At 41.1% G+C, this 15,771-nt stretch overlaps 1 protein-coding gene across 4 annotated transcripts in view; it reads left to right on the top strand.

The window, feature by feature from the left end:
• Positions 1-15,771, top strand: part of LOC111979342 (disks large-associated protein 1-like) — a 141,320-nt gene that overhangs the window by 103,544 nt on the left and 22,005 nt on the right. For 3 of the 4 annotated variants that reach the window (XM_024009810.2, XM_024009809.1, XM_024009811.2), the window contains exons 3-5: positions 2,451-3,478; positions 9,880-10,106; positions 14,902-14,959. In XM_024009810.2, coding sequence (XP_023865578.1) covers positions 2,507-3,478; positions 9,880-10,106; positions 14,902-14,959 — 1,257 coding nt within the window. In that variant the 5' untranslated portion in view covers positions 2,451-2,506. Of the gene's footprint in view, positions 1-2,450; positions 3,587-9,879; positions 10,107-14,901; positions 15,098-15,771 lie in introns of all 4 variants that reach the window. The other variant, XM_070448870.1, reaches the window with a different exon arrangement.

Genomic DNA, 15,771 nt, shown 5'->3' with positions numbered 1-15,771 from the left:
GCTGCCAATGACTGGAATGAATTGCAAAAATCTCTGAAGCTGGAGTCTTATATCTCCCTCTCTAACTTTAAGCATCAGCTGTCAGAGCAGCTTACGATCACTGTACCTGTACACAGCCAATCTGTAAATAGCTTACCCTCTTGTTCTTTTGCACCCCAGTATCTCTACTTGCACATCATCTGCACATCTATCACTCCAGTATTAATGCTAAATTTTAATTATTTTGCCTCTAGGGCCTATTTATTGCCTACCTCCCTACTCTTCTACATTTGCACACACTGTACATAAATATAAAAATCTTTATTTTCTATTGTGTTATTGACTGTACGTTTGTTTATGTGTAACCCTGTGTTGTTTGTGTCGCACTGCTTTGCTTTATCTTGGCCAGGTCGCAGTTGTAAATGAGAACTTGTTCTCAACTGGCCTACCTGGTTAAATAAAAGTGAAGAAAAAGACAGAGTAGGCCTACCGACACACAAAAATGCTTTAACTGCTGGCTACTCTTCTTCTGTGGCGTAACCCAACAAGAGAAGGTCACAAGTGTTTCCCTAAACTATGTGGGTTAAAACATATTCCATTGTACAGAAAGTGAATAGCTTAATCAATTGACAGTGACAGAATTAGGCTCCTTCCCAAGCAAAGTCAATGTTTCTGCTCGGCTATAGAAGGTTGTAGCTCAGCCTCTGAATGTCAAAGAAACAAAACAATGATTTCACCATATGCATCGGAGTCACGTATTTACAACTTGTTTGTAGCATAAAGCATCGTGGACCAAAGCGCTCTTATAGATCACTTTTGAATAAAATACCCCCTCAATTCGAGTCCTGGTTTTAACTTAGCCTACTTCCGTGTCAGTGAAGGGTTGTTATTTAAAGAGTGCATGGTGGGTGGAGGAATTGGCAGACAAATCTATGGATATTGCAGCCAATAGCCCAATTTCGTCTGACAAACCTACCTCTTAGGCCTACCTCTTATTTTTTAAATAAGAAGAAATAGGCTCCAAAACAAAGCCCTCTTGTTGTTAGTAATGTCTAATTTTAAATTAAGACTGTTTAATTCAATTATGTATACTGGAATTTGCCTACTTTGAGCACTATGAGCAGTCCATTTCTGATTGATTCTGCCGAGGCTGCTGCTTCAACTTTCAGCACCAAATTGTCAGTTACTCAAATCTGGCTTGTTGTGAGGTCAATAACTCTGAGAAATACATCAYGGGMMAGAAACATGTTGTTTTTATACAAATAAATTAGAGTAGTAGCAAGCTATAGTATCAACGTTTATCTCCGGTCCTCCTCCTCATCTTCGCACTCTCTTTCTCAAACTGAAAATAACATAGGCTATAGGCTAGTCTGCCCGCAAGATAGACCTAATAAAAAAAATGTTGGGGGGGGGAAGAAGCCTTTGACTCTCCTACTGAACTGCCAATGTAGGCCTACACAGCGCAGCACTGGTTAGGCAGCACACAAAGGTTTTTATCCGCAAGGGCAGAGCAGGCCGGGGCTCAGGGTTGTAATATTCATTGTGGTGTGTAATGCAGCCTAGTTATTTTTACACCATCCCAGCAGCTATCTTAGAAATGTAACTTTGCTCTGTGCTTCTCCGAGCATGCATTTCGTAGCTTATAGCCTATAGGCACACTTGATATTGTGCRCCCAGTGGAGAATCAGAGATCAAGGGCGGCATCAGGCACACATTGATATATAGCCTAATAAGCAACTGATTCTAAAACACAGAAATATATACATTTTATCAATTACAAATGACATGACCCTCCCCTGGACAAGATCAAAAAGACTAAAGCCTGCCCTTAACTGCAATTGAAAAAGCCCTCCCCCATTTTCCTCCAGGTACCAATTMTGTAAATTTYGATCCAACCCTAAAATAAAAATTGTCTTTCTCCATATGGTTCGAGTAGAGTAATGATCTACCATGAGACATCACCAGGGGATAGGATGCCGCTCCCGCTGTTCCACCATTGATATTCATGGAGATTCACTAATGACAAGCACATCAAAGTACCAGTTAGCCAGTCTAAGCCATGGGCCCAGGAAAACTAGCTAGTGTCGCAGAATTATGAAATCGAAGCTGAACTGTGACAGTATTCTTGAAGTGAAGCTTTTACTCCTTGACATGTCCTCTTTGTCTGTCATTCTCTATGCTAGGAACCCAATACTCCTCTGGTTTTGTGAGTGTTTAAATAACCTCTCAGAAACGAATGCTTCACTGACAAAACATTATGTGTGTGTTGAAAATACTGATTTAGGATCTCAGCTCTCCCTACGCAATCCTAACCTTCACAATTATTAGAGTAGATTTGAGAAATAATTATTACTGAGTACATTGTTTTGAGAGCACTAAGCGCATAAACAAAAGGTACATACAATGTCTACCGTCTGGATTTCCAGTTGTTCTAACAGTTTGTTTTTGTTTCTCCCCTCCTGTCTTCACAGCTCCTATCAGGAACATCATCTGCAGCGGTTCCCAGGCTGTGGACTGAACAGACACCATGAAGGGTCTATCAAGCAGCCGCAGTCACCACCATGTGGTCACCTGTGACCCTGGTTCCTACGATGCCCTAGGCCATGGTCACCACCCTGATCGCAAGCCCTACTTGATCAACCAAATGGACATGCCCATGTCCCACCCCTCTGACCACCCCTACTACGGCCAGGTCCAGAGCCACATCCAGCAGAGGAACCACGCTGCCTTCCCCTCAGACAGTAGTGTGGTGCCCTATGGGACCTTCCCCAGACGACACTACAGCAGCTCACACTACGAGCTGAAGGATCAGATGGGGAAGGATGAGTGTCCTGTGGTGCCCTATGGTGTGGGTGTTGGTGTGGGTAACATGGTCCCCAACAAGGGCGTAAACGTCCACCTGCCAGTCAACCTGCTGGACCAGTTTGAGAGGCAGCCGTCGTTCACGCGGGATGGGTACCACACGTTGCAGTACAAGAGGACGGCTCTGGAGCAACGCAGCGACAGCCCCGGACGCATCCGCCACCTGGTCCACTCCGTCCAGAAACTCTTCGCCAAGTCCCACTCCCTGGAGGGGCCACACACGCACTCCAAGCAGGGCAGCATCAATGGCAGCAGGAATAGCCCCGAGAGTGAGATGCCCCCCACGCAGAAGCACCGCAAACGCAGCAAGAGCAGGGAGCGCTGCAAGTCGGCAGAGCCAAAGCAAAGGAGCTCCACCTCGGGGTACTGGAGCTCAGACGACCTCCTGGATGACCGAGACGTCTGCCACAGCCACAGCCTGTTCCACAGCCCCACCGGAGTCATGACCATGGGCCGCCACCTGGACAAGTCCCAGTCGCAGTACTTCATGGAGGCCTACAACACCATCAGCGAACACGCTCTGAAAACGTCGCGCAGTAATAACGATGTAGTAAAACACACCTGTGTCCCCTCCCATATCCCCATAAGCATGGACGCCCAGCTCATGAAGAAGAGCCTGTGGTCGTCCAGTCTAACGGTGAGCAGGGCTCGCCAAGTCTACCAGAAGGCSTCGGTTAACTTAGATCATAAAGCACTAGTGAAATCTGAGGCTTGTCAGCAGGAGCGCTCATGCCAGTTCTTGCAGGTATGCAATTCTTAAAATGTACCCCTAAACCTCCCCCTCGTCCACCTAGTTACCTCACTGGAGAGGACCTACCCCCCCCTCCACTTTCATTTGATTTGAAGAGAGAAGTAAGTGCAAGCCCAGTAGTGGCCTTACTTTCTTTAGTAGGCTTTTTTCTTTTAAACCCATCAGTGACTGGCATTATTTCCTGTTTATAAACCTCTTAATTTCATAGATTTCCCAGTTTGGGGGTTCCTTAATTCTTTCCTAATGTGTGTGTGTGTGTGTGTGTGTGTGTGTGTGTGTGTGTGTGTGTGTGTGTGTGTGTGTGTAAGAATGATTGTGTGTGTGTGTAAGAATGATTGTGTACTATTCTCCTGATGTTGTTCACTAAGATTGCTGCTAAACCCATCAAATCTGAAATTCCACATTCAAGACAGTTGGCCCAACAGAAGCACAAATAGCACATCTCTAAATAGATCTAAGCACTCCACTTCCACTCAGTTTTTACAGCAGTATCAAAAGAAGGATTATAAATTATTATGATGTTCATGTAGCTAAATTATATGTAAATGTTGTTCTGTGCAGTATGCTAGTTTCTCATCTCTTTCTCACTTGTTCTATATTCTAAATCAGTCAAAACAAAATCAATATGKCTCTTCCATTTTTACATAACAATCCCCATTGGACATTTTCTTTTTTACTTTGCAAACGAAACCAACAAACCACAGGACTAAGTAATTCAAATTAAACAAATTCAAATAACTCAAATAAAATAAAACACCAAAAGAAGGTTCATTATAAAATATAGCCTAAACAAGTAGGCAAGGCATTTTGTAGTAATAAAAAAAAAATAGGTGGAGACATCAATCAGCAGATAACTTCCACTCAATCAGAAAAGTTTTGAATGTTAGGAAGAAAATCCATTAAAGGACCCCAGATTTTCCTGAATTGAGAGTAGCTTTTCCWGATAGAGCATGATATTTTCTCTCGGGTACAATATGACATCACCTCCTTCAACCATTGTCGTGTTGATGGAGCATGTTCTGATTTCCATTTTGTTCAGATGCACTTTTTACCTGCTGTAGCAGCACAAAGAAATACATATTTGTTTGTGCTATCTGATACTGTATTTAACAAGGTTATATTCCCTAACACCCACATCCTGGTGTAATTTTGAAGTTCTGTCTCTAATATCTCTGATGTAATTTTACTGATATTTTTCCACAAATTCTATAGGTAGGGACAACTCCATAGCATAGGCAATATACTCCCGTATTTATCTCACATCTAGGATATTTGTCAGTTATCTTATCAAGTAAATTCAGTCTATATGCAGTAAAATATGTCTTGTGCAACATATTGAATTGCATCTGTCTATGTTTGGTTGTCATCAAGAAGCTCTGAGAGGTTTCAATCAAGTCATCCCAGTCAACTGAGTCATAATTACAACCTATGTCTCTGTCCCATTTGTATGTTAGGTTATTATATGTAGGTAGATTATTATTGAGTATGTTATACATCCTTGAGATCAGACCTCGAGTTGACCTAGTACTATGGATAYGATTTTTGAGCAGTGATTCCTCAGGAGTATTAGGGAAATTGTATTTTGTCATTTCTTTTACCCAGTGCCATATCTAAAGTTTTTTTTTTAAACTAGTTTGAGGAAGCTCATGCTCGTCTTTGAGTTGTTTAAATGATATGAATGTATTTTCCTTATATACGTCCCCAACAATAGAAATTCCTTTAGAGTTCCATAAATGTATTGTTCTATTAGCAATTGCCTTTGGAATAAGTGGATTGTTCATTAACGGAATAGATCTTTAAAGTATGTTATTGAATCCAAGCAGTTTATGAGCTCTCTGCTATGAGTTAAAACTATTTTTGATGATGGGATTCTTTGTAAATGCTATTATTTTGGTGTCCCACAAAGGGGATCCCTTTCAAAGTAAATGTAATGTATTGCTGTTCTATTGATAGCTACCGGGGGCCGTATAGGACAGAAATGAGTGGCTAGATAATAGAGTTCAAAATTAGGAAGTGTAAGCCTTCCTTTGGGATAAGGAGCTTGAAGAGTTTGAATGCTTACACAGGCAGTTTTTTTATGCCATTGAAAATAAGATATTACTTTATTTACATTTTGTAATAAATTTGCAGGTAGCTTCAGTGGTATGCACTGAAATAGGTAAAATAATTTGGGGAGGATATATATATTTTTTGTATTGACTCTGCCTATCTATGAAAGAAACAGTGCATCCATCTATTGATATCTATCTTAGTTATCTCTAGAGTCCTAATGATTATCTTTCACAAAAGTATAACATTATTTCCTTACATGATACCAAGGTACTTAAAACTCTCCTGTGACTATTTGAAATCAAAAAAGATTTCTATTAGTAGCATGATCCATATTATTCGGCATTACCTCACTTCTGTCATAGTTTAATTTGTATCCTGAGACTGCACTATAATCCTTTAAACATTTGAACAAGGCAAGGATGGAATGTACAGTTGAAGTTGGAAGTTTACATACACCTTAGCCAAATACATTTAAACTCAGTTTTACACAATTCCTGACATTTAATCCTAGTAAACATTCCCTCTCTTAGGTCAGTTAGGATCACCACTTTCTTTTAAGAATTTGAAATGTCTGAATAATAGTAGATAGAGTGATATATTTCAGCTTTTATTTCTTTTTATCACATTCCCAGTGGGTCAGAAGTTTACATACACTCAATTAGTATTTGGTAGCATTGCCTTTAAATTGTTTAACTTGGGTCAAACATTTCGGGTAGCCTTCCACAACCACAAGCTTCCCACAGTAAGTTAGGTGAATTTTGCCCATTCCTCTGACAGAGCTGGTGTAGCTGAGTCAGGTTTGTAGGCCTCCATACTCGCACACGCTTTTTCAGTTCTGCCCACAAATTTTTCCATAGGAATTGAGGTCAGGGCTTTGTGATGGCCACTCCAATACCTTGACTTTGTTGTCTTAAGCCATTTTGCCACAACTTTGGAAGTATGCTTGGGGTCATTGTCCATTTGGAAGACCCATTTGCACCAAGCTTTAACTTCCTGACTGATGTCTTGAGATGTTGCTTCAAATTCCACATCATTTTCCATCCTCATGATGCCATCTATTTTGGGAGTGCACCAGTCCCCTCTACAAGCAAGCACCCCACAATATGATGCTACCACCCCCTTGCTTCACGTTGGGATGGTGTTCTTCGGCTTGCAAGCCTCCCCTTTTTCCTCCAAACATAACGATGGTCATTATGGCCAAACAGTTCTATTTTTGTTTCATCAGACCAGAGGACATTTCTCCAAAAGTATGATCTTTGTCCCATGTACAGTTGCAAACTGTAGTCTGGCTTTTTTATTGCGGTTTTTTGAGCAATGTCTTCTTCCTTGTCGATATAGGACTCGTTTTACTGTGGATATAGATACATTTACCTACCCAGTATCTTCACAAGGTCCTTTGCTGTTGTTCTGGGATTGATTTGGCACTTTTCGTACCAAAGTACGTTCATCTCTATGAGACTGAACGCGTCTCCTTCCTGAGCGGTATGGTGGCTGCGTGGTCCCATGGTGTTTATACTTGCGTACTATTGTTTGTACAGATRAATGTGGTACCTTCAGGCATTTGGAAATTACTTCCAAGGATGAACCAGACTTGTGGAGGTCTACCATTTTTTTCTGAGGTCTTGGCTGATTTCTTATAATTTTCCTATGATGTCAAGCAAAGAGGCACTGAGTTTAAAGGTAGGCCTTGAAATACATCCACAGGTACACCTCCAATTGACTAAAATTATGTCAATTAGCCTATCAGAAGCTTTTAAAGCCATGACATCATTTTCTGGAATCTTCCAAGCTATTTAAAAGTGTTTATTACACAATGATTTTGAACATTCAAAGCAACTGGGAAACGTCCATGGCAGGCACTGTTGTCAACTTAGCTTGCTACATCACTTCTGAGGGATAGGAAGCAGGAGCACCGCCATCAAWCAACCTACACCACTGCACACACACCTGTTGTTACTATGACAACTAGCAAAGCCTTGTCAGCAGATGACCGCTGTCTGAACACACACAAATACGATTTGGTCACTTTTAACTTGCTGTTTGGACAGTCAGTAGTCAGAATTACAGAAAATAACCTGTGGTAACCTAGGTTACCACATTGGCTCACAGCAAATACCTCGCCTTTTCGAACACAATTTTCTTGTCTGCTTGTTTTAGTGAATTACAAAACTACATTTAAGAAAAGTAGAACATGACTAAAGATTACTTTTAAACATTGCCTGCTCCCAAGTTTTCTAACTACTGAAAATTGTAGGGCTTCCCTCATGCCCATTTTCATGATGGTGCTAGCAGCCACGTGAGTGAGTGAGTACTAGTTAGCTACCAACCAGAACATTAAGCTAGCCAAGACCAAAAACACAAAGAAACAGACCGTACAGCTAAGTAGTGAGTGGAGTTACAAACGGACTGTACTAAACAAGTTAAATGTCTTACCTGCATTGCGTTGCGTAGGTTGGGATTTTTTTAACCTGTTTGCATGTACGTTGAACAACACAGCAGCTTTCCGGCATGTTTTGTTATTTCTGTATAACAAAAGATCAGCGACAAATTTGACTYTTTTACAATGGGGGTCGATAGGRAAAAWRWTTGTTTTCCCAATTTGTGGGCGTGGTCGAGTGGAATTCCTTCTTATTACGTGAATACGGACTTGGAGTATTGGTCTGCATAGATGTTTCCCATTTACTCCCTCATATCCTGCTGTCTTTTTCTGCTGTAATATAGTTACCCTGTTACCATAGAAACACCTACCAACATTATTGGCAGGTTTGAGTCGAAGGCTGGGATAGGATAGCAGTGGCTGCATTATTAGTACAAATGGAGACCAGTTTTGTCCGTAAGTTCAGTGCCATGGGAGAATTGATGCCCAAAATGTTATGCAGCTTTTCTGAAATCAAAACTTCTAAATTAGTGTATTTATTTTGTCATYGATGTTATGTTGTGAGTAGATTTGTTGAGTTATGTATACTAAAGTATTATGGATACTGTATTCTGTACATATATGCCCACACAAACAGTTCAACAGGTTTAACCCAGTGACAAATACACAAACATACAGTACTCAATTACTGACATATTCTTATAACTCATAAATGATTTGCTACCGCTGTAGCCAAGCAACACAACATTCAGATCTTCAACTATTCAGCCCCACACCATGTGCAGTGAACAGTTCGGTACAGTAGATGAAAGTAAACAGGGCTGTTATAGTGGAGTTATCACAACAACAAAGCACTGAACACATCCAGTATGGTAGCTAAGGTACATGTGGGTCTGTGTGAACTTGTGAAGATAGGCCTATTTCTGTGGCGAGCAGGGGACAGAGGCAGCACAAGCACGGTGTGTACTGTGTTGTAGTGTGTGGGCATACAGCCGCTTGGCGGTTATAGAGTCGCTCTGCCTCCACAGCCTCCTTTTATAAACAACCTGCTCATTTCTGTTCTGACGTCAAAGGCCCTAGCATCCTAGTCTGCTCTGCTCTGGCTTTCTCCTCAGTTACCAAGGCTCTGTGGTGATTCATGTAATTACTAAGACTTCAGAGGAGTGGGATTCTCTCTTCTCCAGCATCAACTTAATCTCCAAAGTATTTTTGTATGCTCTRTGCTAACTACCCAAATGAGGTATATCATTGGAAGATAAATTGATACTCTCTGGTAACAAATGTTATCAAAGTGTCTGAATTAACCTTTTTGAGCCAAGGGTGCAATAATTTCTCTCAGTATGGAGGAATGGATTTAGTTGTATTCATATTAGTACTTCATCTATTAAGCAACTAATAATAGTTTCAGTCCAGGTTGTGTTTGTGCCCTAGTTATAATATTTAGTTTAGCCCATATATATGGCTATCTCATTGTTTCTCCTTCAATTYTTTATTTTCCTTAACCCACAATAGTAGTCAGTCAGATTATTTCAAATGTCATACCACCCCGACACCCTAGTTCTCTGTGAGCATCCTGTTGATAAGGCTGTGCCCATRGGGAGACTGCAAGCTAACAGATGCCCAGGTTGTCAGGAAGGGGTTTTAAGTGTAATCATGCGAACTCACACCAGTCTCTTAATTACCTATTACCTTCAACGCTCAGTACGAGACAGAGAGATAAATAGAGGTGCATCTGACTGTGTTGGATATTGTTGTGGCGCCTCGTTTGCCGGACTGGACCAGGTGGATGGTACATGACACCATGSAGTCATCCGTGGAGGTGCCTGAAGCCCTGTTGTCACCTTCCMTATCCCCACAGGTGCCCCAGGATGAGTGGAGTGGCTTCTCACCTCTGGAGGGGAAGGAGGACGATATCCCGTGTCGGCGCATGCGCAGCGGCAGCTACGTGAAGGCTATGGCAGAGGATGAAGACAGCGGAGACTCAGAGGAAAGTCCTAAGCTGTGTCCAAAGATCCAGGCCCAAGGTCGACGAGCCAGCTATCTCAAAGCCACCCAGCCATCACTGACTGAAATGACCACCTTAAAGTAAGACTCCTCTCCTTAACTCATTTTAAAATAACTTTAACTTTAAATTAATGTAACTAACTATCATAGTACTTATGATGTCGCATTCTTTGGGGCATGGGATGTACCTACTGAAATGTTTACTGCAGTGGTGTAGAAGCATAGCGTGAAGAAATCAGACAACAGTGTCAGGATGAGGTCCTCCAACCTCCAGCTTTAATGGTACTTTGGACTCCCTTCAAGTGGTGGATAATTTGATACCATTATATAGAGAGGCTGCTCGTAGCCTTCAGTATCACTCTGACATATCTGGGGCTTACAGCTCGCATTTGTGAATTTATTTAAGCGGCATCCAAGTCAAAAGACAACCCAGCCTGGTGCTTATACAKCCCCTCTGCATCCTTTTCCACTCAATGAGTAAAGAGTATTAACGTTTCAAACAGCAGGGGAAATGAATGTAAGGTTCTCCTAGTTTTACATGAAGTGGCTAAAGTGAAAAACACCTGTGTAAATGAACATTTCAGTTAATGATCTTAATTCTAGTCTTATTGGTTCATTGCAATGTGCACAATGAACAAATCTGTCAATCCTTGAGCAACACAAACATCTCAATGTGAAAGGGATCTTTGACAAACGTTTCACTAAAGGCATTGGTTGAAGGACAACATAAGTGAAAAACATGGCTGACTGTGATCCATGTTCTGAACTCTACTTGTATTGCCTTTTTGTCTGAAGGTCTGCATGCTTCTTGGCCTTTGATAGTGTACTGTGCCTCTCCTAGTTATTTTGTTCCAGTTCTGAACTCCACTAGGTGCTAGAAACAGTTTGGCAGGCCCTCGGACTGCGTTTACACAGGCAGCCCAATTCTGATATATTTTTCACTAATTGGTYTTTTGACGAATCAGGTCAGCTCTGAAACAACAGATTTGATGTGAAAAGATCTGATGTGACTGGTCAAAATACCAGTTAGTGGAAGAAAGATCATAATTGGGCTGCCTGTGTAAATGCATGGTGCAGCCTATTGCTCCACTCACTGTGTGGAGTAATGATGTGATAATCTACACTGATAAATCACCTTCCCAATCAACAAGAACAAGGTTGACTTATTACACAAAAGAAGATAGTTTAATAGTTTGGCTTTTTTTTTTTTGTCCCTCTATGACATAGGCCTACAGTAGTAACTAGGCTCCCTGGACTTTTCACTAATAGCAGGGATATGAATTAGATTCTCCTCAGAAACACACCATGCATGTCTCTATCTCTAATTAAGTACTCACACTGCTGGAGAAGGTATGGTGAGTAATTACATTAATTAGCCTGGGGACTTCTCTTTAAAAGTTCTGCACTCACAGAATGGAACCTCATTGCTGTTTGACTTGGATTACAGGCAGAGGATATGTGTCATTCATTTATGTTATTTCCATTTTGATGCAGTTATTGTATAGGCCGGTTTGGATTTATTTATTGATAATGTTATGATAATGTTTGATAACAGTCAATGTTTTGTACGTGTCCCACATTTCTATGTGTTTGTGCGTGCGTATTCTTGACGTTTACCTGTTTTCCTTCAGTGCTTGTTAGATAATGCACCATAGTCATATGATTCATGTTACCAAATTGTAATCAGCAAGTCATAGGGATATAATACCACAGAGACACAAATATGCTTTGTCATGAATCCCATTGCTGTCTCATATCATTTGCTTTGGAATGATCAAGAGACTTATGGCTAATGACCAGTGTGTTGGTTTATGTGTTTAATTTGCTATAATACATCAAGTATATTGTGAGATCTACTACATGGTGTAYAATTACTGTACTACTGTGAACATTGATTTCAATACCATTTATGACACAGTGCTATTTCATGCCATTGATAGTACCGTGAATGTCATAGAGGTGGCTAATGTAAAGGAAGGAGAGCACAAAGGACGACACAACCCCAACTCTGATTGAAGCAGAAACATTTTGGCTTATTTTACACCAGTGACATCATGCATAACCAAACCCCCTTTAAGAGCCAAACACTGAGGAAGCCGCAGCTTGGCCCTTCAAGCACTTTAGGTCCCAACTTTTTCCATTTCTTTTGTTCTGCTGGATTCGGAGTCCAGCTCCCAGAAGGCTTTTGGACCACAGTGGAGTTTCAGTAGAAGTTTCTGAACCGAATGAACCATGCTGCAGCAGCAGAGCAGACAGAGTTTAGACACAGAGTTTCTCAAGTGCCAACCCAACCCAGCACTGTCCTAGCTGTCTTGTCTGCTTGGCTTCCCTCACTGCTGCTGCTTAGAGTGTTGCGTGGGTGGCCTTAAGTGAATTTAGCTGTTTCTCCTCAGCACTGTGGTCGCTGGCTGGCTCGACCTGCTTTATGGGAGAGTGCATAATGGAGGTAGGGCTTTGCAGCTGTAACCAGGGTCTATTTTAAAACCATGCATATTATAATACATGCAAGGAGCAGAGTGGACAAACATCAAGTCAATCATTCAAGAGATTCGTTGGACGTATTTAACTTCTCAGATTGAGGTTTAAGCAAATCTGATGTGAACGTGACGTGCACTGAGCATGCCCGTCTTGATGACAGGGGATCAGACACATTGTTACGGTCTAATTTCACATGGTTTGATTTTGTTTGATGGTGAAAATGAGACACAGCTGGCTCTATTTTCGGCTGGTGTTAAGGCGGCGCTAGTGTCAAACGAACGTTAGTTTGCAATTTCGTCATGTAAAAACTGGCGCTCTGACATTTTCCAGCCCTAACGCCAGGTTCGGCAATTAACCTGTCTTATATTAGCTCGCTTGCGCTCAGATGGGCAGGGTTGAAATATTTTAGGCGTGTCCTTAAAAACATGATCCAAAGTGCTAATTTCAGGCAGCGCTTTATTTAAGACCAACCAAAAGCTGGTTATGGCATGAATTTTGACAGCGGAAACTCAGCCTATTCAGCCGTGACGCACACTGCCCATATGCACATGAAACAAGAGTAGCCTAAAGTGCTTTTGGTGCATAGCCTCCCATCCTCTCAATGAAGGCTTTTTTTGTCTGCCCAATGCAATCTCAAAGTAGTCAAGACTGTCGATAAAGGGTTTGGCTCCTGAGACCGCTTGGAAATAAATCTTAATCACCAAAGCTTTATTAAAATATGACGTTTGAGAGGAGTAAAACAGTGAGCTGACATTCACTTTTTATCTATGCATTGTAGGCAGGCCCACATTATTTTATCCATGCAGGTCCTGTTTTGGACGTGCGTAAAACCCCCCTCCATGATGTAGGCTACGTGTCCATGTCCATCATGAAACGAGAGATGAGTACCTCGGTGAATACTGATGAACCTTGTATTTAGAAGTTATCTGTAACCTGTARAAATTGCTTGTTTTATGTTCCATCTGTTCAAAACCCAAGCACTCCCTTAGGCCTACTATAGTGAAGGCTGGTTCAACAGCAATGYCTGTCTTTTTTTTATCCTGGCCATTTTATGATACCATTACATGTATTTATTGTTGTATTTTTAAACAGCTTGTTTTTCGTTACATTGTATTACAACCAAACGTATTAGAATGATTCATCTTCCTGGTTTTATGGAACTTCTGGAGATGTGTGAATGCGATCAGATCTGTAAGACGTTTTTCTGATTAGGTTCATAAAATAGGCCTATTTGGGAGCAGTATAACAGTGAGTGGACATTCTCCCTTTCTCTTTATATTGGATCTTTGTCCAGCTACTGAGAAGTTTGGATGTGTGTAAAACCCTCCATAGTCTTCACTGTTTTAATATTATATGYCCACAGGGATACATTATGGTGCCTGTAAGTGTGACATAGCCTATTTAAAACAAGTTGTTTTGTTTTTAGACTTTTTAGAATTGTTTGTTCTCTTTTTAGGCCTTATCAATAATTAATTTAATCTTGTTTATTGACCATGTTTGGCATGTTTTTGCTTAGACATAATCCAATTTACAGTATGCCGAGCCCATATATCAGTGTGAATGCTGTTGAAGCCATGAAATKACTTAGAACAATGCAAATGGGTTCAAGTTAACGTATTTAGCAAAGACATGTCTACATATTGTTATTTTAATTCTGTAAGCCATTTAACAAACTATAACGGACTAACATTAGAATTGGAGTTGATTCCAGGGCAATACATAAAATTACGTAAATACACAACTTAAAGCTACCACCAACAGTATTTCGCCATGGAGCATGTTGTGATTGGCCGGTGAGCGGCCAAGCCTCAACACACCCACAACTTGTTTATTCATCAAAACCCAGCCCTTTYGCACCAATACCAGCAAGTCCGCCGTTAATTGTAATGGTGAAAATAGCAATATTTCTGACACACAGCTGAATCTATAGCGCTACCACCTGCACTTAGCTTTACCATTGTGTTAGGTTTGTTAAAATCGAGCCCAGCATGTTAAAGAAACATTCTTAGTGTTAAAAAAATATTTGTTTCGTACAATGTTCCAGTCTGTTGCTGTGATTCATGAAACTATAATTATGACACCGGTACAACTTGCCAGTGCTCCAGAAACGTCTCTCTTTGATCTGTCCATCAGACATAACTACTGCACCATACCTTTGACTGCTGATCACAGTGAATCAGACTATAACTAACATGCATCAATGACGTCCACATTTAAGAGAGCCCATGACATCAGAGTAGCCTGATTGTGCGATCTTGCCATCTCAATGTCACACAAACTCAAAATGAGTGACAAAGAGTTGGGAAGATGGCACAAACAGATCTGGGATCAGGCTAACGACAGGAGGCCAATATTATTAACACCTGTTTGAACTCTGTTGACTTGTCTTCATTGGCAGGATCTCCAACGAACACTCTCCGAAGCTGCAGATCCGGAGCCACAGCTACCTGCGGGCGGTGAGTGAAGTTTCCATCAATAGGAGCCTGGACACCCTGGACCCCAAAGGGCTCCTGGACCCCAAAGCGCTGCTCTCCTCACCCCAATACCGCTCGCGAAACGAGAGTTACATGAGGGCAATGAGCACCATCAGCCAGGTTGGTGCTCCCGGCATTACGTCACCATCTCTGGTGCTACGTCTGTGCAAGGGAGGAAAGTCACGTCCAGTCAAAGTCCAGTCCAATCAGCCATTAACTCAGCCACAAATTCATCTCTCCAGCGATGAGATGAATTTTATTTCAAACCAATGTCAATGTTCAGCCCTCAACCATCAAGAGTCAACCTWAAGAGGAGAAGCAAAATGAAACTACCGTTCCATTCATCATTTAAACCTCTCACGAGATTGGATACAGGAAAAATGCACCGGATGTCTGCCTTACAACCAGTATAAAAATCCTAGCCCACTGCCTTCTAAAGCCAGTTGTGAATTGTTTCATAGTATTTCAAAGATAGCATAACAGAATAAATTATTATAAAAAATAAACCATTATCATATGACTTCCATAATGTACTGTATGTCATGCACATTACTTCATATTAACTCTCAGCTAAATAATAATTTTAAGATTGATTCAAAGATAATAATCAAAGTATTGTACCATATTCTTATTGATGTTCAACTATTCCAAGGACATTACATTTCGGAGTAAACAAGTCACCCAAAATCAGTCACCTTATGCTCTTTGCTTTTCATGTCTGGAATTACAAATATAACTCACTGAACAATCATCTCCCAAACTAAAATGCAATAAATATTTGGATAAAGGATCAG

The sequence above is a fragment of the Salvelinus sp. IW2-2015 genome, linkage group LG19, assembly GCF_002910315.2.
Source record: "Salvelinus sp. IW2-2015 linkage group LG19, ASM291031v2, whole genome shotgun sequence".
Classification (NCBI taxonomy): Eukaryota; Metazoa; Chordata; class Actinopteri; order Salmoniformes; family Salmonidae; genus Salvelinus; species Salvelinus sp. IW2-2015.
Note: the sequence above shows the minus strand (reverse complement) of the source record. Positions and strands in the feature narration are given on the sequence as shown.